The 26,733-nt window shown below is 36.8% G+C and overlaps 1 protein-coding gene across 3 annotated transcripts in view; it reads left to right on the forward strand.

Moving 5' to 3' along the window:
- MAPK10 (mitogen-activated protein kinase 10) overlaps positions 1–26,733 on the forward strand; it is a 163,513-nt gene that overhangs the window by 105,986 nt on the left and 30,794 nt on the right. For 2 of the 3 annotated variants that reach the window (XM_028124192.1, XM_028124193.2), the window contains exons 8-9: positions 2,262–2,444; positions 12,788–12,912. In XM_028124192.1, the coding sequence (XP_027979993.1) occupies positions 2,262–2,444; positions 12,788–12,912 (308 nt within the window). The remainder of the gene's footprint in view (positions 1–2,261; positions 2,445–12,787; positions 12,913–26,733) is intronic. The other variant, XM_028124196.2, reaches the window with a different exon arrangement.

Genomic DNA, 26,733 nt, shown 5'->3' on the forward strand with positions numbered 1-26,733 from the left:
AAGAAACATTTTGACAGTTCTTAAACAACTTCCAGAATATTTGACTCTCCTTAAACTTCATTGTAAAAATACCATGGAATTATCTTGGGAATGCTATTTTACAAGCAATTAATTTTTTACTGAATAACTTTGTAACTCTAGCTAAATGTAACTAGAATATAATAGTGTATTGGGAGTATTTTCCAACTTTGCTAAATGACTCCTTTATGGAAAATCTGACAGCTTCTTTGCCCTAATTTTTAGTCTGACATTAGGTCTTCAGAATTTGAAGGAAGGATGACCAATGATTAAATGATGGTTTGGTAGGGCATGATAACCTAACTGTATTAGACAGTAGACCTCTCTTTTCATAATTTATAGTGTAAGCATGGAGATTTATTTAACCTTAATTAGTGTTTTCTATTTAAATATCTCTAAGTAGTTATAGTTTACCTATGTCCATAGTACTAACATAAGTTTTTGTCTAAGAATAACCTTTAATTTTGACCTTTTGTTATCTTTCAGTTTCTTTATTTCTAATGAGTCTGACTTACTACTATATTCTCATGCACATTGTAACTTAGATGAACTTTTATTGAAACATGTTCTTGTTTAATTTTCCTACTGTTTTGTAAAGGAATATTCTTCAGTTTTTCCCACCCACCCTTCATTTTTTAATATTACACAATCATATATTTTTTAACCTAATAACTAAGAGGCTGTGTAATAATTTAAATTTTATTCAGCAAGAATATAAGGGAGATAGAAGAGGATTTGCAAATTAGCTTGATGTTATCCTTGTTCAATCTTTTATCTACTTTGTATTATATATTTATTTTTGTTAAATATAGTTAATTTTGCCTTTTGTCAGGATTGCTGATCTTTTTAGTCCAACCCTACTGAATAGCTAGGGGTAAAGATTTTACAGATCTCAATTGAGTAATACTATGGTTAGATCCCTGAACTGTTACAAATTACAGTAGCAGAAATGAATTAATTAACACTAAAGGATAGAGTTGTAGAAAAATAACGTAAGAGAGAGCACCACCTGTGTTATTGTATTTAAGAATAATTTCTAAGGCATCTATCATTCATTGACACACGGCAAGGAAATCTGTTTGAAATCAACTTCTTTCAGTTGTTTCTTCAGAATTTTCATGGGTGGTATTTATCATTCTCAAGGCTCTGACCTATCAAATAGTAATGATAAATGAAAAAAATCTCAATCAGGAGTATATCTGTCAAAGATCCTCAATTTTGAGAGTATCAATTTTCATAGAGAAGTAATATTTTCCTGTAGAATTCCCCATGCTTACTGTACTTTTGAAATACTTACACTTGGATGGAAATCTTTTGTCTTAAGTTGAACAACCTATATTTATCCTCAGACCTCATTGAAAGCAATATTCAGGAATGCAGGGCATTACTAACAGAAGTAACAAAAATAGGTATGAAATTGTGACTACTTCGATCAACTAGAATTTTTTTAAACTCTTTGATGAATTGGGCGCCTGGGTGCCTCAGTTGGTTGAGCAACTGCCTTCGGCTCAGGTCATGATCCTGGAGTCCCGGGATCAAGTCCCGCATCAGGCTCCCTGCTCAGCAGGGAGTCTGCTTCTCCCTCTGACCTTCCCCCCCCTCATGTACTCTCTCTCTCTCATTCTCTCTCTCAAATAAATAAATAAAATTAAAAAAAAATAAAGTCTTCGATAAAGAATAATGAGTTATTTTATTATCAAAAATTATCCTGATCCCATATTTAATGCATTAATAACATGAATAGATGATGAAGTTTCCTAGAAAAAGGAAGAAAAAATCTTAAAAAGAATTTTTAAAAATGTAAATGAATCTTATAATGTATTTGTCGTTTTTAGAAAATAAATGATTTAGGTAATTTCAGGATAAAACTATTATTTTGTGTCATATTTTTTCTTATTTAAATCACATGGTTATATAGAAGCTTATCTCAATATAAGAAATTCTTCTTCTGTTATTTAAATACCTTTTTATCTTTACAACTCAAGGACTATTTCATGATATCCTATTTTGTTAAGTAATGTTAATTCCCCAAAAGTGCATTTATGCCACAAGTGAATTTAAAATTCCAAGAGGATTCACTGCCTGACGATCCTGGTTTTATATTTTCATCCTTTTTTGCTTATTAAACTCCAATTATGTTGGTGATTGCTCAGGATTTGGAGAAGCAGTTAGTCTCCCAACTAGTGAAAGCAAGACCTAGTAGATCTGCACTTTTTTTTTGCCCTTAACTATTTAATTCTCAGATATTGACCAGTGGAACAAAGTAATTGAGCAACTAGGAACACCATGTCCGGAATTCATGAAGAAATTGCAACCTACAGTAAGAAACTATGTGGAGAATCGGCCCAAGTATGCAGGACTCACCTTCCCCAAGCTCTTTCCAGATTCCCTCTTCCCAGCGGACTCTGAGCACAATAAACTCAAAGGTATGCCTGTCAGGGACAATTTCAGAACCACTGTGCAGGTGATGGACTAAACAACGATAGAGTTAACTGATAGAGACACCTCTCTTTAACTCAAACTATCAATTTAAGTAGATTTTAAAGATATTATTATTATTATTATTTTACTAAGAGCATGTGGTCAAGGATTTTAGAATTGTGTGGACATTCAGAGGGAAAGATAGTAATAAGGGATGTGACAGTGGTATGGGTTAACTGTGTCATGAGGCTTATTTGGAATCTCAAAATTCTTTTGCAGTGTAACTCTAAAAGACCAATGTGATACACATTGAAGTCATTGTTCCAATTCTTTTTACTACTGGAGAATATTTTCAACACAGTTTTTTTGTTGTAAAATCTTGGAGATGCAGGTGTTTGAGTTTTCTTTTATTTGTATTTTATGGAATGTTCAACCACCATTTTTTCATTTTAGAGTGACTGATGAGATTTACTTACACATATTATATTCAATAGAAATACTTTTATTAGTAAGTAATTCTTTCTACTACTATGTCTATAGTTAAGAACTTCAGTAACAAATCTTAGTTTCTTCACCCACAAAACTTGGATAATAATGCCTTAGTCATAGGATTAGAGACAAGGGATAAATTTGGCAATGTTTAAATATATACTATAAATAATATTCTATTTCTTATTTTAATTTAGACTTTAGAGAACGTTTAGAGAACCTGATTTTGAAACAAATTTGATTTTTTTCCTTGACTGGGCTCAAATGCTGTCCCTCAAAATCTGTGTGAACCTGGACAAGTTATCTAATCTATCTATACCTCTTTTAACAAATGAAAGTAGGAAGTGTCTACCTTAGGATCATTGGGAGGATTAACTGGGTAAATATTTTGTCAAGCACTTAGAACAATGCCTGGCTCACAGTAAATACTCAGTTGCTGTTAGACATTTTTAAAAAATGTAATAATTATTATTTAAAATGTAACTATTTATCAAAAAAGAAAAAGGACATATGCTTTTGAAATATTACCCCAAATGTTCAGTGGGTAATTAACTACAGACTTAAATTACAGACATAACTTATAGCTAATACAGACTTAAATGAGACAGAGAGTTCTATCTCCCAGGGTCTTATCATTCCCAGACTTCCATCTCATGGGTTTTAAGTGTGCAGCATTGTTACTGTGTTCACGACAGTTTTATTGCACAGTTGGGTTTCTTCCTTCAGTTGACTCCATAGTCAATGGCAACAGACTAAATGATTACCAAATCTGCTGCTTTTAAGATCAATACTGCTTAGGGTGGGAGGAGCAAGATGGCGAAAGAGTAGGAGACCTAAATTTCGTCTGGTCCCAGGAATTCAGCTAGATAGGGATCAAACCGTTCTGAACACCTAGGAATTCAACAGGAGATCGAAGATAAGAAGAGTAACAACACTGAACAGAAAAGCGACCACTTACTGGAAGGTAGGACGTGTGGAGAAGTGAATCTGAGGCAATATTCGGGAGGATAGACGGCAGGGGAGGCGGCCTCCTTCAGCTGATACTGGCAAGTGATAGAGAAGTGGAGCATAAAATCGGAACTTTTAGAAGTGGGCTCCGCTGAGGGACGTCGCTCCAGTGGCTAAGCGGGGGGTGGAACCCTCTCTGGGACAGTGTGGTCTCAGGACCCTGGGGGCCACAGAAAGACTGGGGGAGCCTGAGTGCAGCGGAGCTCCCAGGTATCGGAGCGGGGAAGCCAGCTGCAGAGACGGAGCTGAGGCGTGGGCTCTCAGCTCGGGGTTGCCATAAACTGTGATCTGCAGCACAGTCGGGCCACTGCTCCTCCAGCAGGGACCCAACAAGCGGCAGATCCGGGGAGACTCCCCTTCCTCCCCCGGGAGGAGCGGCACGGGAGCGCACTGCAGGGATCTGCTGGGTTTGGAGACTCCACACGGGGTCGTGCACCAGAGATAGAAATGCTGGGTCACAGGCCGGGTGAGCAAGGAGTATGGCTGGAGACTGGGGAGACGGGAGTGACTGACTGCTTTTCTCTGGGGGCGCACTAGGACCGGGGCCCAGAGTTCTCAGCTCCTCCGGTGCAGAGTTTGGTAGGCTGCCATTTTCACTCTCATCCTCTAAAGCCCAACGGAAAGCTTACGGGGAACAAAATCTCCCCAGAGCAAACGCGGGCAGATTCCTTAGCCCATATCCGGCAAGGGCGGAGCAATTCTGCCTCCTGCAAGACATTTGGGAACCACAGCAACAGGCCCCTCCCCCATAAGATCAGCAGAACAGGCAGCCAAGACCAAGTTTACCAATCAATGAGAATGGCAGAACTCCAGCACTAGGGGAATACTGCACATAGAATTCATGGCTTTTTCCCCATGATTCTTTAATCTTTCTAAGTTAATTTTTTAATTTCCTTTTTTTTTAATTTTTCTTTTTCTCTTTTTCAACCAACATCTTATCAATCCCTTTTTTAAAAAATCTTTTTTATTTTTCATTTTTAGAGTCATATTCTATCCCTTCATAGTAGTTAACCTTATTTTTGGTATATACATATATATACATATATATATATATTTAAATTTTTCTCTCTTTAAAATTTTGGGATACAGTTTCTTCTAAAAGACCAAAATATACCCTAAATCTCTAGTGTATGGCTTTGTTCTAGTCTCCTGCCTGATCACATTCTCTCCTTTTTTTTTTTAAATCCTCTTCTTTCTTTTTTTCAACCAACTTCTTTTTTTTTAAAGATTTTATTTATTTATTCATGAGAGACAGAATAAGAGTGAGAGGCAGAGGGAGAAGCAGGCTCCCAAGGAGCAGGGAGCCTGACACGGGACTCAATCCCAGGACTCTGGGATCATGACCTGAGCCGAAGGCAGACGCTTAACCATCTGAGCCACCCAGGCACCCTTCAACCAACTTCTTATCTTACTAATTTCTTTTATAATTTTCATCTTTACAGTCATATTCCATCCCTTCATCGGTTTACCCTTATTTTTGTACATCTATAGGCTTTTCTTTCTTTAAAATTTTGGGAGGCACTTTCTTCTAACATACCAAAATACAACCAAAATCTAGTGTGTGGCACTGATCTATGCACCAGCCTGATCATATTTGATCATATTCTGTTTTGTTTGTTTGTTTGGTTGGGTTTTTTTTTATCTTTTTCTTTTCCTTTTTTTTTTCTTTTCCCCTGGTTTCTGGTCTCTTCTGATTTGTTTAGTGTATATTTTTTGGGGTCATTGTTACCCTGTTAGCATTTTGTTGTCTCATTCATCTATTCTCTGGACAAAATGACAAGACAGAAAAAAAATCACCTCAAAAAAAAAGAACAAGAGGCAATACCGACTGCCAGGGACCTAATCAATATGGACATTAGTAAGATGTTGGAACTAGAGTTCAGAATGACGATTTTAAAGATACTAGCTGGGCTTGAAAAAAGCATGGAAGGTATTAGAGAAACCCTTTCTGGAGATTTAGAACTAAAATCTAACCAAGTCGAAATCAAAAAGGCTATTAGTGAGGTGCTATCAAAAATGGAGGCTCTAACCACTAGGATAAATGAGGCAGAAGAGAGAAATAGTGATATAGAAGACCAAACGATGGAAAATAAAGAAGCTGAGAAAAAGAGAGACAGCCCTCCAAGAAATATTGAAAGGGGTTCTTCTAAGCAAAGAGAGAGCCTAAAAGCAACATAGACCAGAAAGGAACACAGACAATATACAGTAACAGTCACCTTACAGGCAATACAATGGCACTAAATTCATATCACTCAATACCCTGAATGTAGATAGGCTAAATGTACCAATCAAAAGACACAGGGTATCAGATTGGATAAAAAAACAAGACCCATCGATATGCTGTCTGCAAGAGACACATTTTAGGCCCAAAGACACCCCCAGATTGAAAGTGAGGGGGTGGAAAACCATTTACCATGCTAATGGACACCAAAGAAAGCTGGGGTGGCAATCTTTATATCAGACAAATTAGATTTTAAACCAAAGACTATAATAAGAGATGAGGAAGGACACTATATCCTACTTAAAGGGTCTATCCAACAAGAAGATCTAACAATTGTAAATATCTATGCCCCAACATGGGAGCAGCCAACTAAAGCCAATTAATAACAAAAGCAAAGAAACACATTGACAACAATACAATAATAGTAGGGGACTTTAACATCCCCCTCACTGAACTGGACAGATCATCTAAGCAAAAGATCAACAAGGTAATAAAGACTTTAAATGACACACTGGACCAAATGGACTTCACAGATATATTCAGAACGTTCCATCCCAAAGCAACAGAATACACACTCTTCTCTAGTGCCCCATGGAACATTCTCCAGAATAGATCACATCCTAGGTCACAAATCAGGTCTCAACCGGTACCAAAAGATTGGGATCATTCCCTGCATATTTTCAGACCACAGTGCTTTGAAATTGGAACTCAATCACAAGAGGAAAGTCGGGAAGAACTCAAATACATGGAGGCTAAAGAGCATCCTACTAAAGAAGGAATGGGTCAACCAGGAAATTAAAGAAGAATTTAAAAAATTCATGGAAACCAATGAAAATGAAAACACAATGGTTCAAAATCTTTGGGATGCAGCAAAGGCAGTCCTAAGAGGAAAGTATAAGGCAATACAAGCCTTTCTGAAGAAACAAGAAACGTCTCAAATACACAACCTAACTGTACACCTAAAGGAGCTGGAGAAAGAACAGCAAATCAAGCCTAAACCCAGCAGGAGAAGAGAAATAATAAAGATCAGAGCAGAAATCAATGAACTAGAAACCAAAAGAACAGTAGAACAGATCAATGAAACTAGGAGCCGGTTCTTTGAAAGAATTAATTAGACTGATAAACCCCTGGCCAGACTTATCATAAAGAAAAGAGAAAGGACCCAAATAAATAAAATCATGAATGAAAGGGGAGAGATCACAACCAACACCAAAGAAATACAAGCAATTATAAGAACATATTATGAGCAACTATATGCCAGCAAATTAGATAATCTGGAAGAAATGGATGCATTCCTAGAGACGTATCAACTGCTAAAACTGAACCAGGTAGAAATAGAAAACCTGAACAGACCTATAACCACTAAGGAAATGGAAGCAGTAATCAAAATTCTCCCAACAAACAATAGCTCAGGGCCAGATGGCTTCCCAGGGGAATTCTCCCAAACATTTAAAGAAGAATTAATACCTATTCTGAAACTGTTCCAAAAAATAGAAATGGAAGGAACACTTCCAAACTTGTTTCATGAGGCCACCATTACCTTGATCCCAAAACCAGACAAAGACTCCATCAAAAAGGAGAATTACAGACCAATATCCTTGATGAACATGGATGCAAAAATTCTCACCAAAATACTAGCCAATAGGATCCAATTGTACATTAAAAGGATTATTATTCACCACGACCAAGTGGGATTTATCCCTGGGCTGCAAGGTTGGTTCAACATCTGCAAATCAATCAATGTGATACAATACATTAATAAAAGAAAGAACAAGAACCATTTGATCCTCTCAATAGATGCAGAAAAAGCATTTGGTACAGCATCCTTTCTTGATCAAAACTCTTCAGAGTATAGGGATAGAGGATACATACCTCAGTATCATAAAAGCCATCTATGAAAAACCCACAGCAAATATCATTCTCAATGGGGAAAAACTGAGAGCTTTCCCTGTAAGGTCAGGAACACAGCAGGGATGTCCTCTATATCACTGCTGCTATTCAACATAGTATTAGAAGTCCTAGCCACAGAAATCAGACAACAGAAAGAAATAAAAGGCATCTGAATGGGCAAAGAAGAAGTCACACTCTCACTCTTTGCAGATGATATGATACTTTATGTGGAAAACCCAAAAGACTCCACCCCAAAACTGCTAGAACTCATACAGGAATTCAGTAAAGTGGCAGGATATAAAATCAATGCACAGAAATCAGTGGCATTCCTACACACCAACAACAAGACAGAAGAAAGAGAAATTAAGGAGTCGATCCCATTTACAATTGCACCCAAAACCATAAGATACCTAGGAATAAATCTAACCAAAGAGGCAAAGAATCTGTAGTCAGAAAACTATAAAATACTCATAAAAATAAATTGAGGAAGACACAAAGAAATGGAAAAACGTTCCATGCTCATGGATTGGAAGAACAAATATAGTGAAGATGTCAATGCTACCTAGAGCAATCTACACATTCAGTGCAATCCCTATCGAAATACCATCCACTTTTTTCAAAGAAATGGAACAAATAATCCTAAAATTTGTATGGAACCAGAAAAGACCCCGAATAGCCAGAGGAATGTTGAAAAAGAAAAGCAAAGCTGGTAGCATCACAATTCCGGACTTCAAGCTCTATTACAACATTGTCATCATCAAGGTAGTATGGTACTGGCACAAAAACAGACACACAGATCAATGGAACAGAATAGAGAGCCCAGAAATGGACCCTCAACTCTATGGTCAACTCATCTTCGACAAAGCGGGAAAGAATGGCCAGTGGAAAAAAGACAGTCTCTTCAACAAATGGTGTTGGGACAATTGGAAAGCCACATGGAGAAGAATGAAACTGGACCATTTTCTTACACCACACACACACACACACACACACACACACACACACACACACACAAATAGACTCAAAATGGTTGCAAGACCTAAATGTGAGACAGGAGTCCATCAAAATCCTAAAGGAGAACATAGGCAGCAACCTCTTCAACCTCAGCCGCAGCAACTTATTCTTAGAGAAATCGCCAAAGGCAAGGGAAGCAAGGGTAAAAATGAACTATTGGGAGTTCATCAAGATAAAAAGCTTTTGCACAGCCAAGGAAACAGTCAACAAAACCAAAAGACAACCGACAGAATGGGAGAAGATATTTGCAAATGACATATCAGTTAAAGGGCTAGTATCCAAAATCTATAAAGAACTTATCAAACTCAACACCCAAGGAACAAATGATCCAAACAAGAAATGGGCAGAAGACATGAACAGACATTTTTCCAAAGAAGACATCCAAATGGCCAACAGACACATGAAAAAGTGTTCCATATCACTCAGCATCAGGGAAATCCAAATCAAAACCTCAATGAGACAAGATCGGGCATGTTCAGGGTGGTAAGGCTGTAGACATCAAAACCTCAATGAGAGGGGCGCCTGGGTGGCTCAGTCGTTAAGCATCTGCCCTCGGCTCAGGTCATGATCCCAGGGTCCTGGGATCGAGCACTGCATTGGGCTCCCTGCTCCGCGGGAAGCCTGCTTCTCCCTCTCCCATTCCCCCTGCATGTGTTCCGTCTCTCGCTGTGTCTCTCTCTGTCATATAAATAAATAAATAAATAAATAAATAAATAAATAAATAAATAAATAAATCTTAAAAAAAAACCCTCAATGAGTTACCACCTCACACCAGTCAGAATGGCTAAAATTAACAAGTCAGGAAAGGACAAATGTTGGCGAGGATGCGGAGAAAGGGGAACCCTCCTACACTGTTGGTGGGAATGCAACCTGGTGCAGCCACTTTTGAAAACAGTACGGAGGTTCCTCAAAAAGTTGAAAATAGAACTACCATATGACCCAGGAATTGCACTATTTACCGCAAAGATACAAATGTAGTGATCTGAAGGGGTACGTGCACCCCAATGTTTATAGCAGCAATGTCCACAATAGTGAAACTATGGAAAGAGCCAAGATGTCCATCAAAGGATGAATGGATATAGAAGATGTGGTGTATACACACACACACACACACACACACACACACACACACACACTGGAATATTATGCAGCCATCAAAAGGAATGAAATCTTGCCATTTGCAACAACGTGGATGGAACTGGAGGGTATTATGCTGAGCAAAATAAGTCATTCAGAGAAAGACCTGTATCATATGATCTCAGTGGTATGAGGAATTCTTAATCTCAGGAAACAAACTGAGGGTTTCTGGAGTGGTGGTGGGTGGGAGGGATGGGGTGGCTGGGTGATAGACATTGGGGAGAGTATGTGCTATGGTGAGCGCTGTGAATTGTGTAAGACTGTTGAATCACAGACCTGTACCTCTGAAACAAATAATATAGTATATTTTAAAAAAAGAAGAAGAAGATAGTAGGAAGGGAAAAATGAAGTGGGGGGGAATCAGAGGGGGAGATGAACCATGAGAGACTATGGACTCTGAGAAACAAACTGAGGGTTCTAGAGGAGGGGGGGTGGGGGGTAGGTTAGCCCAGTGATGGGTATTAAGGAGGGCATGTATTGCACGGAGCACTGGGTGTTACATGCAAACAATGAATCATGGAACACTACATCAAAAACTAATGATGTAATGTATGATGATGAACATAACATAATAAAAAAAAATGCTTTGACAGAGGGAAAAGAAAAAAAAGATCAACACTGCCTATACACGGATTGAAGAAGAGTTAATATTCCAAATAGAGATTTGAAGAACTTAATGTCTTTATGATGCTAACTGACATTTCAGGCAAAGGTAAATCCCTTTATATGAAGACACTTGTAGTGTAACAACAGGGGGATGATAAAAGCCCTGATCAAATTATTTGAGATAATGACAGCACTTGTAGAAAAACTATTAAATAAAATATCATTCTTCATAATATAATTCCAACTTCCTGGGTTTATTTATTTTTTTAATCCTCTCAAATCTCTATGATTTTATTATTTTTACAAATGATATACTAGTTTACATAGTTATAACTATTTAAGATAATTTTAATATAAAAATTGGTAAATTATAAAGAATTATATGAATAATCAGAGGGAAGAATTTATTTTTACTTAAAAAGAGCATAAGATATTTAGTTGCAAATTAACGAATGAGAGAGGAGGATTTGAAACCTCTTCTTCCTCCTCATTTTGTTCCCTCAAATAGTATTGGTCATTGTTTCTTAGATAGATTCTATTACTGTAGTTCATGCCCCTATTGATGAGGAGCCCATTCCAACCCCTACACTTTCTAGGAGCAGAAACATGGGGGGTTTGATGGGAGTGTGGGCGGCCGGTGTGTGTCTGGGTATAAAATCAGTTACAAATCAAAGAGATCTCTGAATCAATGAAATGAATAAATATAGCCCTGTTGGGCCAGTAGGGGCAGTTGTGGAACAAATAGATTATTTTCCCCATAAAATTTTCACATCAGGTTGGTACTGTATTTTCTGTAAAATTTTATGTTTTTAGAGATTGAAAACTGAGTGTCTTTTCGCATTGTCATTAATAATTACACTTACCGATTATCACCATTTAATTTTTGTTTTTGGCATCTCTGGCACCTCACACTGTAGCTGACACAAAGTAGACATTTAGTATTTTAAAAACTGAACTAGATCACCCATATCATTATGGTTGCTGAGATGTATGGATTCTTTCAAATCTGGCCCCTCCTCTCTGTCTTGAAGCTTTTGCTCCTGTTAAAGCCTTCATCATCTCTCCCTTCCTCAAAACAGTCACCCCTGACCTCCTTGCCTCTCTCTAGACACTGCTTTATCCTTTTTTTCCATCTCAGAAAAGCTTTTAAAATGAACAATCTACCTCCACTTTATCTGCTTCTTTTTAAAAAAACTTCATTCTTTCACATTTATTTTTAATTGCATGAGATATATATATTCTCCCCTCCTCAGAGGTAACTATTATTTTCAGTTTGTTGATTATTCATGCAGACCTTTTCTACACACTTATATATATTAATAAGAAGAGAGGGAAATTTTACTGGGAAGGGGCAGATGTACACAAATGGTATCATGATCCATGGATTATTCTTGCAATTTCATTTTGTTGCTTAACAACATGTCCATGTGATCTACCTCATTCTTTTAAACTGCCAACTACAATTCCATGGTACATTTGCTCTCTAGATAGAAATTTAGACTGTTTAAAAAAATTTTTTTGCTCTCTAGATAGAAATTTAGACTGTTTAAAAAAATTTTTTATTCCATTACCAATGCTGCAGTGAACATCTTTTCTGTATTTTTTTCCTGAACACGTACAATTGTTTCTCTAGGCTATATACCTAAAAGTGGAACTGATGGATCATAAGGTATTCACATTTAAAATTTTAATGGATAGTCCAAATTTGCCTTGTAAAAATATTTATCAATGTACACTCCCACCAACATGAATGAACTCACCTGGTGTTAGTAAATATTGTACCATCTTCTATTTTTTTCAGTCTGATGAATAAAAAACATTTCCTTGTTTCATTTTACATTTCCCTAGTCACTTGGTAAAGTTGCTCGATGTTTGGAAGGAAGGTACTAGTTTATCTTTGTTTTCTTAATTTCCTCCCCCTTCAACAAAATTTCCTGCCACAGTCAAAATTTTACTAATTGTTTCTCTCACTCATTGTTTCAGCCAGCCAAGCCAGGGACTTACTGTCAAAGATGCTAGTGATTGACCCAGCAAAAAGGATATCCGTGGATGACGCCTTACAGCATCCTTACATCAATGTGTGGTATGACCCTGCTGAAGTGGAGGCGGTAAGGCATAGGCTTATTTACTTCCCTTCCACAGACAAATCAGAGTAACTGGGTGCTCAGTGGTGAAAACTGCAAGACAATTAGAACCCAAAAGCACACACAAAGGACTTCATACAATTCCTACGTCACAAAGTTATTACCTTCCCCTCTAAGAGTTGTTTTCTTCCACCTATATTTTATATGCTTTTCTTTTTCAGGGCTTTCCATGAGAGATGATGATTTAGTCCAAAAAGCTTTAGCTGTCCATGAAACACATCCATGTGTGTTTGTTAAATTGTTAACATCTCTAGTATCTCCTTTTTTCATGTTTCATTCCCAGTGTCTCCTGATGCAAACTAAGTAGCAGAAATCATAATAGAGAATAAGTTGCTTTGCGTCTCTTTCCTTGATAAGATGCCTGTCATTAATCAAGTGTGGGCACTACAAACATTTCGCAGATAGAGTTTTTACCAGGCCCTCGGTGACTTTGGGAAACCTTACACGGGTTAGATGAGAAAAATTAGGTAGTCCAATGCAGAGTATTTCCGGTTTATTCTAAATTCACTGCCATAGTAAGATGAGCCTCCATATTGTAAATCTAGGCAGAGTTTAGGAATCTTCCCAGAAACCTCACTTTTTTTCCTTCTCTTTCCAACCATTCAGTATCTTCTCTCCAATCTCTTTCTTATGTCTTTGCCTTTCTCTTTTTCTGTGTAGAGCCAAGGCGAGGGGTGATTGTTGTTGCCCATGTGTGTTCTACAGGGCTCCTGATGGGAATGTACTTTTGTCCTTCTTTTAAATGTTACCATCAGCAATGTTATCTTCTCCCCAAAGCATCAAAATCTCCTCAAATTCTTAGCATGCCTCTGCTAAATGATTTTTTTTTTACATAAATAACTTCAAATTACTTTGGTTGAATTGGTTTTTAACATTCTATTTGAAATACTCTCTCCACTTGTTTTCTCGTATCTTTCTCTGTACCCCAAAGCATTCTTGTTTGAGCATAGTTTCGCTTTGTTTCGGTTTCCTTTTGTTTCATTGTGTGCCTGCCCATGTCAAGATGCAAAATTCAAACTGACATAATTCTTATCCTTTCTTCCTTCACTGGAGAAGTAAGAGCTGACAGATGGGAGTGAGGATTAGGGAGAACTTTGTAAATACAATATTCAAAAAACTACTTTCCACAGTAGCCCAGGCCTTACACATTCAAAAATTTTGGAGAAAATGCTTCAGTGGTAAATGAGTCTCTCAAGTGTGGAAACTGGGGTGTAGTAGCCCTTGGTGACATTTTATTAAGATCTGCTCTCTTAAGCAGTTTTACAATGATGTTGAAATTTCACTTTGCTTATAATTTTTAGTCACTTAATTCGATTCTTACAAAATAAAATCCTAATATTTTTATGGGTAAAAGATAGAATCATCTTTAGTCTCTCACTCTTGGGAAATCATTTCAAAGATGTTCTTGGGGTGGAATGAGGTAGTGAAATGTAAGAGAAAGTATGATGTATATGTATGTGAAAGGTAAGTATAAACATTTTTTTGGGATGATTTTCAAGAAAATAGGTTATGTTGATAAAAATTTTAGACAAACAAATTATTTGAAATTGTTGCTTCTCATTTACTTTGATCATTCAAATCATGTGGTGTATTTATTTTTTCTTACATCTAATGTAATGTGTGTAATTTGTTTTTAATGGATGGTGGCCCAGAGTTTAATTGGAGTCATAAAGTCTGCATTTGTAATTCACTTGTGATTATGTTGCCTATAAAAGAGACAGTTGTTTAGAATCTATAACAACATACTAATGAATAGCAACAGTAAGTTTTTAAATATAACATTTTATGAAAAATTTCTTTGAGGGATAAGAAAATAAGATTTAGGTGCTAAAATGGCTAGAATCTTTTTCTCCCTCATTTCAATATTGTCATCCTGGGGAATGGATAGTAACAACATAAGATGTGAATTGTAGGGGAAGGATTTGATAGAGCCCGAAGGTTTAGGAAAAGGGATCCGTTAATGCACAGAAGAACAAGCAGTTATTTAACATTTAGACCGGGATCATTGGTTATATGAGGGTAAACGTGTTTTGCATCTAGACATGTTGTAGTGAATAGGTCGGAATCCTGACTCCAGGGCAAGGATAATTCATTACTCTATAAGATGTATTATACAAGTCACAACTAGGAAGAGACAGATCCTAAAGATGGTAGAAGCAGTGGTCAACTATGCCTTCTGCAATACCCTTAGAAATAGTGCCTTTGTTATTGCATGTGAACATACATTTAAAGTAAAATGACCTTTCTTTATGAATGCATGGCAAAGCTATAATTTCAAAGATCTGTTTTCTGCCAAGACTGCCAAGACTATTTTGCAAAATGAACTCTGGCGTGTTCTATAATCTAAACAATGGAAGTATCAAATAATCAGAATTTCCATGATTAGAAGTCATCCAGGATATCCAGGCTCAAGCAGCCTTTAAGTAACTCACAAGATGTTATAGAGGGAAGGAAATTCAAAGATGAGAGGAAAGAAAAATATGTTTCATTGAAAGAAAATGGAGGCAAGTGGAGAAGGGTAAAGGAGAAACTGCAAGAGAATGTGATGTCTTCAGGAAAAGTCAGAAGGAGAGGAGAGAAATGCTATGTGTACTAATCTATTCATCATACTACAAGCTGTCTTATCACCTGTTTCCCAGAGTGACAAAGTACTAAAATGAAAAGAGAAGAGCTTATGAATGCTGTCATAACTCTAAAAGGGAAAATTATTCATGCAATCATGAAGTTGAGAAATTTAAAAATTGAATGTCAAGGTTAATGATGATCTGTGTAATAGCGCATAAAGGGTTTTAAAGTTACAACTGCTCAAATTATTAGCTACTTCTTATTCAAATAATGTTCAGAGTAACAAAAGAATGGGCCCCACAGTGCAAAGGCCACATTTAGTGTCAATGCTTTTTCATGAAATAGTTGGAAGGCATTCTAACTCTGGTTCAGTATTCATCAAGAGGGCAAAAACATTATATACAAATGCAATTTATTCAGTTGAATGCATCTTCACAGGTATGAAAAATGGGGTAGGTTTAAGTTTCTGCTCCTCCACTTACTAGGTGGCCTTGGTCAAGGTTTTTAACCTTTCTGCAACTCAGTTTTCTTAACTAAGAATAGGGAACATGCATACTTACTGCATAGTGTACCTCTGAGAATATAAAGAGTTAATGTACATGAAGTGCTCAGTACAGTACTTCAGCCAGTAAGGATCATATAAGTTCTTCTTCTTCTTCTTCTTCTTCTTCTTCTTCTTCTTCTTCTTCTTCTTCTTCCTCTTCCTCTTCCTCTTCCTCTTCCTCCTCCTCCTCCTCCTCCTCCTTCTTCTTCTTCTTGCTATTACTATTATGACTTTTACATGCAAAGCTCAACTACCTTTTGATATTTGGAAAGATACATATATTTAGTAAAAAAGACCAGCTGGCCAAGAAACTGTAGAAGTAGTCTACAACATTAAAAAAATAATAATCTCTGGAAATTATGTAGCTCCTACAAGATTTTAAAATGTTGGTCCTTTTCTTGGATGATGCCCACTTCTACCTTGTTAAGTGTAAGAGAATTCAGTGCCATTTATTTAAGCCAAAATAGAGGCACATTATATAGTTCATAAATCCTCATTGTAATCATCTTTATGAAACTAGAGGATATTCAGGACTGTTTGGGGAATCACTTTAAATATCTTCCCTGTGCTCTGTTAGAGGGAAATACAGAAACAGTGAGGATCAGTTACCTTATTTCTACCAGATTCTTGAGTTTAGCGACCCTGTTAGAGAACAGGGCAGTTTTCACTTTGCAACCTCTGAGAGTAGGGGTATAGAGGCATTCTAGGGGCATTATCATGAACTGCAAACTAAGGAAGAGTTGATTAACTGTTTCAGGGCATATAAAAAGGGAATTTAAGAAGAATATGAAATGTGACCCTTTTTTAAGCACACTTTTACTTCTCTCAGAAATTCTAGAGCACCCTGAGAAAGGTTTCTATAGTTGTTCTGCATTGCTAGGGGTGGGAGAGGGAGACAGGAGCAGGGGAGGGAGTGGAGGGAGAGTTGATATGTTCAGCTACCAAACCAAAGACATCAAAACTCAAAGTAATCCCCATAAGGAAGCCAATTAAAAAGGTAGGGTGCAGAGAAGGACATTTGTTTATTTCTTAGTTCATGACAGAAAGGAAGGATCAGGACCTGACACTAGAACCATCATCTAAGATGAGACTGACACTGGGGACCAGGCTCATGACCAGCAGTGCTTAGCCAAATCCACTGTTGTGTTGAAGGCTTTGTCTCAGAGAGCCTCAGATACAGTCCTCAGTGATCAAAACATTATTCTAGAAATCTGGACAGAGGGGCAGTTTGAACCAGTCAGGCAGTTGGTATCTAAGAATTCTTTTCCCTAGTGGGCAAACCCTGGGGACTTGAGAACCCAGAAAAGTGGCAGCAGGCAACACATGGCCTTCTGTATGGTAGCCAAGTCAAAGTTACAGGAGGGAATGCTGGAACAGAGGCGTGGAACGTGGACTTAGCGTTGAGGAGTAGACTGAGGAGAAAGCCTGGAAATGTTTTGGTTGAGAATATAAATACACATGTCATCCTTATAGAGACCAAAGAGAAGGTGTGACTAATCCACTTAGTTTGGGTAGAATGTGATTAAGGAAGCAAGGTCGTGCTGAGCTTGTTTATTATTTCTTACCTAATTCAAGGTTAATCTGGGAATTGGGACAGGCTGGGTGGGAATTTAATCTGCCTGTACAGATCCTGAGTTAAATAACCTGGTCTTCAGATTCCCAGTGAGCGTATAACCCCGGAAACAGAGTAACACATGTTTTAGCACTGAAGTTCAATTAAAATAGCCACTTAGAAAATGTAAGCCCAGAATAGTCAGTAATGTTACACATTACTGTTTGTAACATAAGGTAATTAATAGAGTCTTAAATGTTATATATTATTATTTACTATGTCATTCCTTTAGGGACTATGTTATTTTTTGCCTCCAGTGAAAGGATTTAGAGGAACAAGCTAACCTGACTATGTTAAACTCTTTTATTACAAGACCGTCACAGATTTCCTGCTCTTTGAGGAGAGTTACTATCTGACATTGTTTTAGCTGTCTTCTTGTCTGCCATTGTATCTTATTTTGTCATTATCAAAGAAAGCACATGAAAGGATCATCAACCATACGGGAAATATGCATTTTTTTCAATCTTCTTGTAACATAGATATGTACATTTTCTTTTATTTATTTTTTGAAGTCCACTTCCTTTTTTTAGTTGAAGTGTAGTTGACACACAATGTTGCATTAGTTTCAGCTGTGCAACATAGTGATTCCACAAGTCTGTGGTTAGGCTACAAGTGTGGCTACCACCTGTCACCGTACGCTATTACAATAGCATTGATGCTATTCCCTGTGCTGTACTTTTGTCCTTATGACTTATTCATTCCATAACTGGAGGCCTGGATCTCCCACTCCCCTTCTTTCATTCTGCCCAACCCCCAACCCCTTCCCTTCTGGCAACCATTAGTTTGTTTTTTTCATTTTTAGTCTGTTTCTGCTTTTTGTTTGTTTATTCATTTACTCATTTGTTTTGTTTATTAGATTCCACATATAAGTGAGATCACATGGTATTTCTCTTCCTCTGTCTGACTTATTTCACTTATCATAATACCCCCTATGTCCATTCATGTTTCTCAAATGACAATATCTCATTCCTTTTTATGGCTGTGTAATATTCTTGTGTTGTGTGTGTGTGTGTGTGTATGTGTGTGTGTGTGTGTGTGTGTACACACCACATGTTCCTTGTCCATTTGTCTGTTGGTGGGTACTTAGTTGCTTCCGTATCTTGGCTATTGTAAATAATATTGCTATAAACACAAGGGTTCATCTATCTTTTCAAATCAGTGTTTTCATTTTCTTTGGGCAAATACCAAGTAGTGGAATTACTGAATCAAATAGTATTTCTATTTTGTTTAAAGATTTATTTATTTATTTGAGAGAGATTTTATTTATTTACATAGCAGGGGGAGGAGCCCAGAGAGAGAGGGATAGGGGAAGCAGTTTCCCTGCTGAGTGGGGCCCTAGACCAGGGCTCAGTCTCACGACTCTGAGATCATGATGTGAGCTGAAACCGAGCTGGAAGCTTAATCAACTGAACCACCCAGGCACCCCTAGTATTTCTATTTTTAATTTTTAAGAACCTCCGTAATGTTTTTCACAGTGGCTGCACCAATTTACATTCCCACCAACAGTATGTGAGGGTTCCCCTTTCTCCATATCCTGTCCAACACCTGCTGTTTCTTTTGTTGTTCCTTTTAGCAATTCTGACAGGTGTTGAGGTGATATCTCATTGTGGTTTTGATTTGCATTTCTCTGATGATTAGTGATATTGAGCATCTTTTCACGTGTCTGTTGGCCATCTATATGTCCTCTAAAAATGTCTCTTCAGGTCCTATGCCCATTTTTTTAATTGGATTATTTGTTTTTTATTTTTGATGTTGAGTTGGTTAAATTGTAGAAGTTCTTTATATATTTTGGATATTAACCGCTTATCAGATATGCCATTTGCAAATAGATATATGAATTTTAATGTTGCATATATCTGGAAATATGTTCAAGGTAAATCTTTTTTGTTGTTCAAGGTAAATTTTAAATGAGAGCTTAGAGATCATTGTGGAATGGTTTTGTGCTACTGTTCAGCAAATACCAACATTTAGAGTATTAGCTCTCCAATTGTGAGCAGCTACAGGAACACAGGACCAGAAACCATGATGAGGAAAGTAGAATAGGGCTAAACATGGGGTCAGAAAGCATTAAGAAGAGAATCAGAAGCCTGTGGTCAAAGTAGAGCAGGTTCCAGAGCTTGGTTTGAGCAATTCAGGGTGAGAGCTGATTCTGATTTGTGGACAAATCAGACAGGACAGGCAGGTAACAGTTCAGGAGAGACATGTGGTCTGATGTCAGAGTTCTGAATAGATGCCACACTAGAGGGCATTTTGAACAGTGCAAAGCTATTTTCTGATTTGAATGTAAAAGTCAAGAGCAAGTACTCTTGGAACAGCCCAGAGATTAGCAATTGTAGGAAAACTACTGCCAACCCTAGAGTGAAGAGCTTGTTTACTGGAGCCCAGGCCTCAGTAGTAATGGCCTGTCTAGTGAGAGTCAGACATACAGAGACAGAGGAGATACAGCTGCTTCTGGAAAGAGGAATCAAGAGAACTAGCCTGGCTTTTCTCCACTCCCCCCATCTCCTAGTAGTGTCTCCTTCCTGTCAGCTAGACCAACCAAAAGTCAGCTGATAGGTGAGCCTGGGAAATGCAGCCTGCAGGGGCTGGCCTCTGAGACACAGAGCAGTAAAAGGAAAGGTGAAGACAGTATCTGTGGGCAAATAGGGGGAGGGCTGGCACTTGCCTATCTGTTCTTTCCTCATTCATAGCTCCAAAATTCTGACTAAGTAAAATTGAAGTAAAACTGACTTAATCTGGAACGTACAAAACTTTGGAGATCGGAAGAGGTGCTTAGGGGCTTCACTAGGTAAAAATAAAGTAAACATTACCTCTAATAGCCCTTAATAATTATTTCATTTTCTTAAGTATCTTGTGATTTCTTTCTAAGGAATCACAAGTACTATGCCAATCTGATAGTCTTGGCATAAGAGTAGTTCTCATTGGGTTTTTAATTGAATGTGCATACTTTCTTTCTTTTATATGTTGGTGTCACTTTTTTAGTTGTTTGTTATATGATTGATGAGGAGGCTAAACCTTGTTAAGCCAATGTTAGACAATGTGTGCTTGGGGAGAATGAGGGATTCAGCCATGTGTTTTCCTTTAGGTTGCTTTAATTCTACTCTGCCACTGCCAACTAAGTAAAACACACACACACACACACACACACACACACACACACACACACGAAAACGCCTTTATCAATCTTTCTTCTCATGCACCTCTTTGTTATTTCTTCTTTCTTTGTCTTTCCTTTGCTTCTCAGCCTTTTCTCTTTTTTATTCAGCTCCTATGGAGCTGTTTATACAGGCCTTGATTATTTGTTAACAGCTTAATATTCATTCATTCATTCCATAAATTTCATTGAACCCAAACTCTGTATCCCACTGACCTACAGGTGCTGGTGATTCAGCCATGAATTTAAAAACAAAAACAAGCTTCTGGCTTTCATTGATGTTGGTGGGCTTTTATTCTGTTAACAGCTAATGGGAATTTTTATTGATTGGGAATCTTATAACTTACCATCTCTGGACATAATTCTTCCAAATATGGGTTACCTATCTTATTTGACTATTTAACATCTTTAGTGTATAATTTTCTGAATGTAAGAAGAATCTGTAATAACTTGTCCCTGTCAATGTTAACCAGTTATAACTAAGTCGTCAACGACTATCTTCTAATCTTTAACTAGACGTGCATCGGTTGCTTTGAATTATACTTAACAAATCATGCTCATCTATGTCTAGCTATGATTTAAAAAAAAAACAAACAAAAAACTATTTGGCTTTGAATATAAATCAATGCCCTGACCAGGTTTTAGTAATTGAAATGCATAGATTATTATTGAATAATCAAAGAATCCTGAAGTTGGCATACTAAGTAATGGAAAGACTTCATTTATAATTTAAAGATTCATCTATAAATATAATAACTATCTGGAGCCTTCAGACAAAATTCAAGTGGTTGAGGATGATGGTGGGTGATTATTCTCATTCTCTACTTTTTATTCTCTTGAATATATTTTTATAGTAAAAACTAGTATCAATTGATTATGTATATCATGTCTTAACTTCTCTTAAACCTACTTCATGAATGACTTATTGTTTGTATTATCTTTATCTTCATTAACTGTGGCTTAGTCAGTTGTCTTCTTCTAAATTCTTTAGTTCATACGTTCCTAAAACAATGTGGTAAAGAGTAGGCTTATAAATATATTCAATTATAAATGCATTAAATGCATTCTGCTAGACTCAGAGTGCATATAAATTTAGAAATAAGAAAAAATATGGGTGGCCATGAATATGAATTTGGTGCATCTACTGTTCAAACAGTTCATTAGTAGTTGTCCACTTTTTGGCAATAAACCACTGAATAAAATGTATATGTGCTTGCTTTAAATATTTTATAATCTCTTTATTAAATCAGTCAAGTTTAACACTGTTGTGCTAAACATGAAGTATCTAGAGGAGATGATTTAAATGAGTTATAAAGGAAAACAGTTTTTTGCATAAGCTGTGTCTCCCCCATTGAAAGGAAAGGGGATTATCTTCTTTGTAGCCGACATTTCTCTGTGGTGAGTCATATCAAAAGGTTAAGGCCTGTCCTCAAGACAGCTTTGGAAGAAGTAATCATAAATCTGAAATTCAGAAACCACTGTTTTTGTTTCCTGATTTCCCCCACGGGATATAGACATCATGCTTAAACAGTTAATAGATGTTATTTTTGTTTGCCTTGAAAGTGCCTGAGAAGGAAGCACTTTGGAAATAAAGTGTATTATGAAACATTTAATAGTAGCTCTCAAACTGTAGAAAAGACCTTTTAAATATTTAAACAAACATAACCTGCAACGTTTGAGTTATTTAAGAATTTTTTTGTAGTAATCTGAAAATTTTTGTTGAGGACAAAAAATTACATTTCACCAAAATAATAAGAAAACTAGTGTCTCTTAACATTTAAAAAGTCATTGCTTCCATTGCTTTGCATTAAAGAAAAAAAGACAAATGATGCTATGTCTCTGAGTATGACTGAGGATTTTATTAGTGATCTTATTACTAGTTTGCTTCTTGATGCTATATGGGTACACCCATTTTAGTAAGAAATAAAAAAAAAATCCCCCCCCTTTTTTAGATCCTTGCAATCATGTTTTTTCTCCTTGAAATTAAATTGGAAAACTTAGAGTTTTTTCTTTCACACTTACAAACAAACATATCTGTATATGATAAAGCACATGAATTGAGTTTTCTCAGGGAAGCCCTATATGAAGTTTTATAAAGAGAATTACTCTCAAAGATTTCTCAGATTGTTTCTAGCAATTTAAAAATATTGAACAAAAATCATATGTAAGTTCTCTTAAATATTTTTATGAGTAGAACAACCTACCTCATTTCAGAGCAAGGAAAAGAATTACTATAAATGGTACCTGAAATATTTAGTATTAGTGATTTCATTTCCATAGTATGATATAGCATTCACTATGGCGTTTTAAATTGGGCAATCAGTCTAAATATTTCCCCAGTGCCCATCACTAGTCTGGTCTATACAGTAATCTGTGTGCAATTTACGGGTGACCCTGTGTTGTCAGGAGCTGGAAAGACAAAGAGGTGACTGAGTGATGCTGTAAGGTGAAGTATCATTACTCTCTATTCTCCATTCTAAAACTGCCATCGTTTAAATTCTGTTTCTCAGACTAAATTTTCCTATGAATTCTTTTAAATGTGATTTGTTCTACTCACACAGAGTTAATAAACTGGCTGAATCCCTCTCTCAGCTGTTCTCTCCATCTGTCCTGACACAAGGACTACCTCTTTGAGTCTTATGAGTTCTTATTATTACAGCATACAGCATGCTGTGAAAAAGCTAGGGCAACACCCTGGCACGCTTAATTTGAGAAATAGCTTAGTGTCATCTATCTGTCATGGAAGACCCTTTGAGTGGGGAGTTGAACTCTGAGCAGGTTTGTTATACTCAGAATGTCTATAAATTTAGAAGTAAGTAGGAAGAAACATGAGCTACAATAGATGTGAATTTGATGCACTCTATGTGTTTAATTATAGAAAGAGCAATTCGTATTTTGTGATTCTCATCTGCTTGGTGAAAGTTAAGTCAATGTCTCTAATTTCTAATATCTGCCATTTGCAGAATTGTAAATTTCCATCTGTTCATGCTGATGTATTCTTTCAGCAGCAAAATGTGAGCAATTTACTAATTGCCTTCTAGAGAAAATATAACTTGCATTGCATTTCACATGCCCAGTGCCTCAGCTGTTAAAGTGAAGATATCTTTTGAGTCACACTGGAATTGTTTTGATGCCATGTATTATGTTGGTGGGAGCTTGTCAAAATGTTTGTTGTACATAGATTTAGCCACCTACTTTTAGTGGCCCCTCTTCCTACATGACTTATAAGAAAAATATGTACTTCACTCAGACACTAATTCATTTTTCTCTAATTTTAGCAAATTGTTCTACTGAAGAAAAACATTCTCCTTGATTTCAAATCATTGGGATATTCAGAATCCACTGAATATGTAGGATTCTTGAGTGTCAAAGCTGGAGTAGTTGAATAATTCATTCTCAGGAGATACCTGTTTGCTGACTGGTAGAGTCTATGCTCAGGTTTTTCTTTTCATATATTACATTGAGCCCTTTAGACAGTAAATACTATTGTCTCTTGAATAGACCACTGAAGGAGAATTCTTTTTGAAGGGCAGGGGAAAAGCAGAAATTATTTTTCTAGGACATTCCACATCTGGTGCTCTGTGAAAGGCCTAGTCGAATGTTCTATCAAGTTCTTCCAAATCTATAAAATTTTTCTTCTCTCCTAGTTGATCTCTTTAGATAGTGTGAGATCCACCGACTTAACTCAAGGGAGTAGGCATTTATAAGGGTGTATTTTATTTTCTTAATATTTTCATCCTGGAAAGAAGAGATTATTCAGTTATGGCATTTGTCTAGGATGCCACAAAATAGTGTAATCCATAAACTGTGGGAGAAAAAAATATATAATGCATTCCCCTTTTAGAGCTGCTCCTTAAGACATAAGCACAGAAGTCAATGTTGGAATTGTAAAGTGTTCTGGTCAACGAAAACTTACCAAATTTTATAGTAAGAACAAGAATACAAAGAGGGGGTAGGGCGCCTGGGTGGCTCAGATGGTTGAGCGTCTGCCTTCGGCTCAGGTCGTGATCCCGGGGTCCTGGGATGGAGTCCCGCATCGGGCTCCCTGCTCCTCGGGAAGCCTGCTTCTCCCTCTGCTTCTCTCTCTTTCTCTGTCTCTCATGAATAAGTAAATAAAATCTTTAAAAAAAAATACAAAGAGGGGGAAAGAACAGGAGTAGATCAGAAGAGAGAATCTCTGTTCAACAGCTTTGCCTTGTAGTGGTCTTAAAAATGGCTAATCTCTAGGATGCATAACCTATTCGGTAATTTGCATTCCTGCCTTATTTGTCTACCTGCAATGTTGCTAAAATAATCAAACTAGATTGTTTCTTCCCCACAATTTTTTGTCCTTCATAGAAGAATCTCTTCTAAACTACTGTGTATATAAGTTCAACGGCAGCTCCAAGGCACTCCTACCCATCCTCTTATCATTATGAGTGTTTTCAATATACAACCTTTATTGATAAGGAAACTAATACTGCAGAGGTGGTGATGTTTTCTGTACGGCCCACATGTTAATTATTATATAGAAACCTTGTGATTTCAAGGTCATCTCAGTTCTATTCCTAGTAGGAATGCTTATTTGCTGGATAGCCCTGTTTAAGTTTCTAACTCTGCTCTTGCTTTCTACTTAACATGTTGTCTTTTCTCCGTCTCTACCAGATTCAATGAGGTTTGCATGATAAACTTTGTAATAGTATATTCTCATAGTATATCCTCCTTTAAAAAAAAAAATCCCAAAATATACACATGCCCATTGTGCCCAATTCAGTGTAACAAATGCTTATTGCATCCCAGTCATATGTTGAGCACTGCCCCAAAGCTAAGACGCACAAATGAGGGAAACATTTCCCTGCCCTTAGGGACTCACAGTCTAGCTTAGTAGCTTTCTTGTTCTAGGATTCATTTATCACTAGAGGCTCCTTGGATAGGTTTTTCAGGGCTTGTGAAAAAAGTCTTAAAATTGTATGCCTGCAATTATATGTGTACATCTTCCTAGAGATTGATAGTTCATAAGCATTATGACACTTTTAGAAATATTACCTCTGAATTTAACTCTTAATATTTTAAAAAGCAACTGTCTACCACAGAAAGTTTTGAATGAGGGGGCTACAAAATATGGATAATTTACTGTTAGAGTTGACTATCAGTTACAGGCATAACCAAAAGAATTAATGCAGTGCTTAGAAAATCTCAGCTTATTTCCTTGAGATAATTTTTATTTGTAAGAAAAGATCTTTTCATCCGTAAAGATCCTACTTTTTTTTAGGAAGGGCATGTAAGGGGAAGTGACAGATAAATATAAAGCACCATGCTTTCAGTTTTCATTATTATGACTTTTAAATTTATTGACAATATGAAGAAGTTTCCTATGGTTTTAGGTAAATTTAAAAATGTCCTTTCTTCAAGAAATAGAAATTAGCAGCCAGTGTCTATTTTTCAAGTAGCTAACCCTTTTGTTGTGCTATGGGGCTTTCAAGAGTTCAGTGGCAAGTTCGTTTACAGCTTTGTGGTGGCATTGTTCCACAGCAAATAGCAGATTTCATGAGAATGGTGGGTCCAACTTTCCTTATATCTTGCTTCTACTTTGTTTCTCCTCATGAAGGATGTACTTCCTTTGCACTATCCATTTCTCTCTGCCTTGTTTGTCTCCAGAGATTTTTGTTTGTTTCTTTGTTTTCCAAGAAGATGTTTATGTTGTGCATTGCAACATAAAAGTGAAACAAACAAGTGAACAGGAAAACACATAAAAAGGCATAATTTCTTCATTATGCAGGGGGATCATAGACTTAAATGAATCAACCATCTTGCATTAGAAGTCATGCTTAGAGTTGGTTATACTATCAAGGTTAAGAGGTAAATTGAGAAGTTTCACATTCTAGGGAGAGAGGGGAAAATAATTAGAAAGTATAATCCTTAATGATGCTG

This window comes from Eumetopias jubatus, unplaced genomic scaffold, assembly GCF_037043125.1.
Source record: "Eumetopias jubatus isolate StellerSeaLion01/CBP00866 unplaced genomic scaffold, mEumJub1_p1.0 scaffold_2, whole genome shotgun sequence".
NCBI lineage: Eukaryota > Metazoa > Chordata > Mammalia > Carnivora > Otariidae > Eumetopias > Eumetopias jubatus.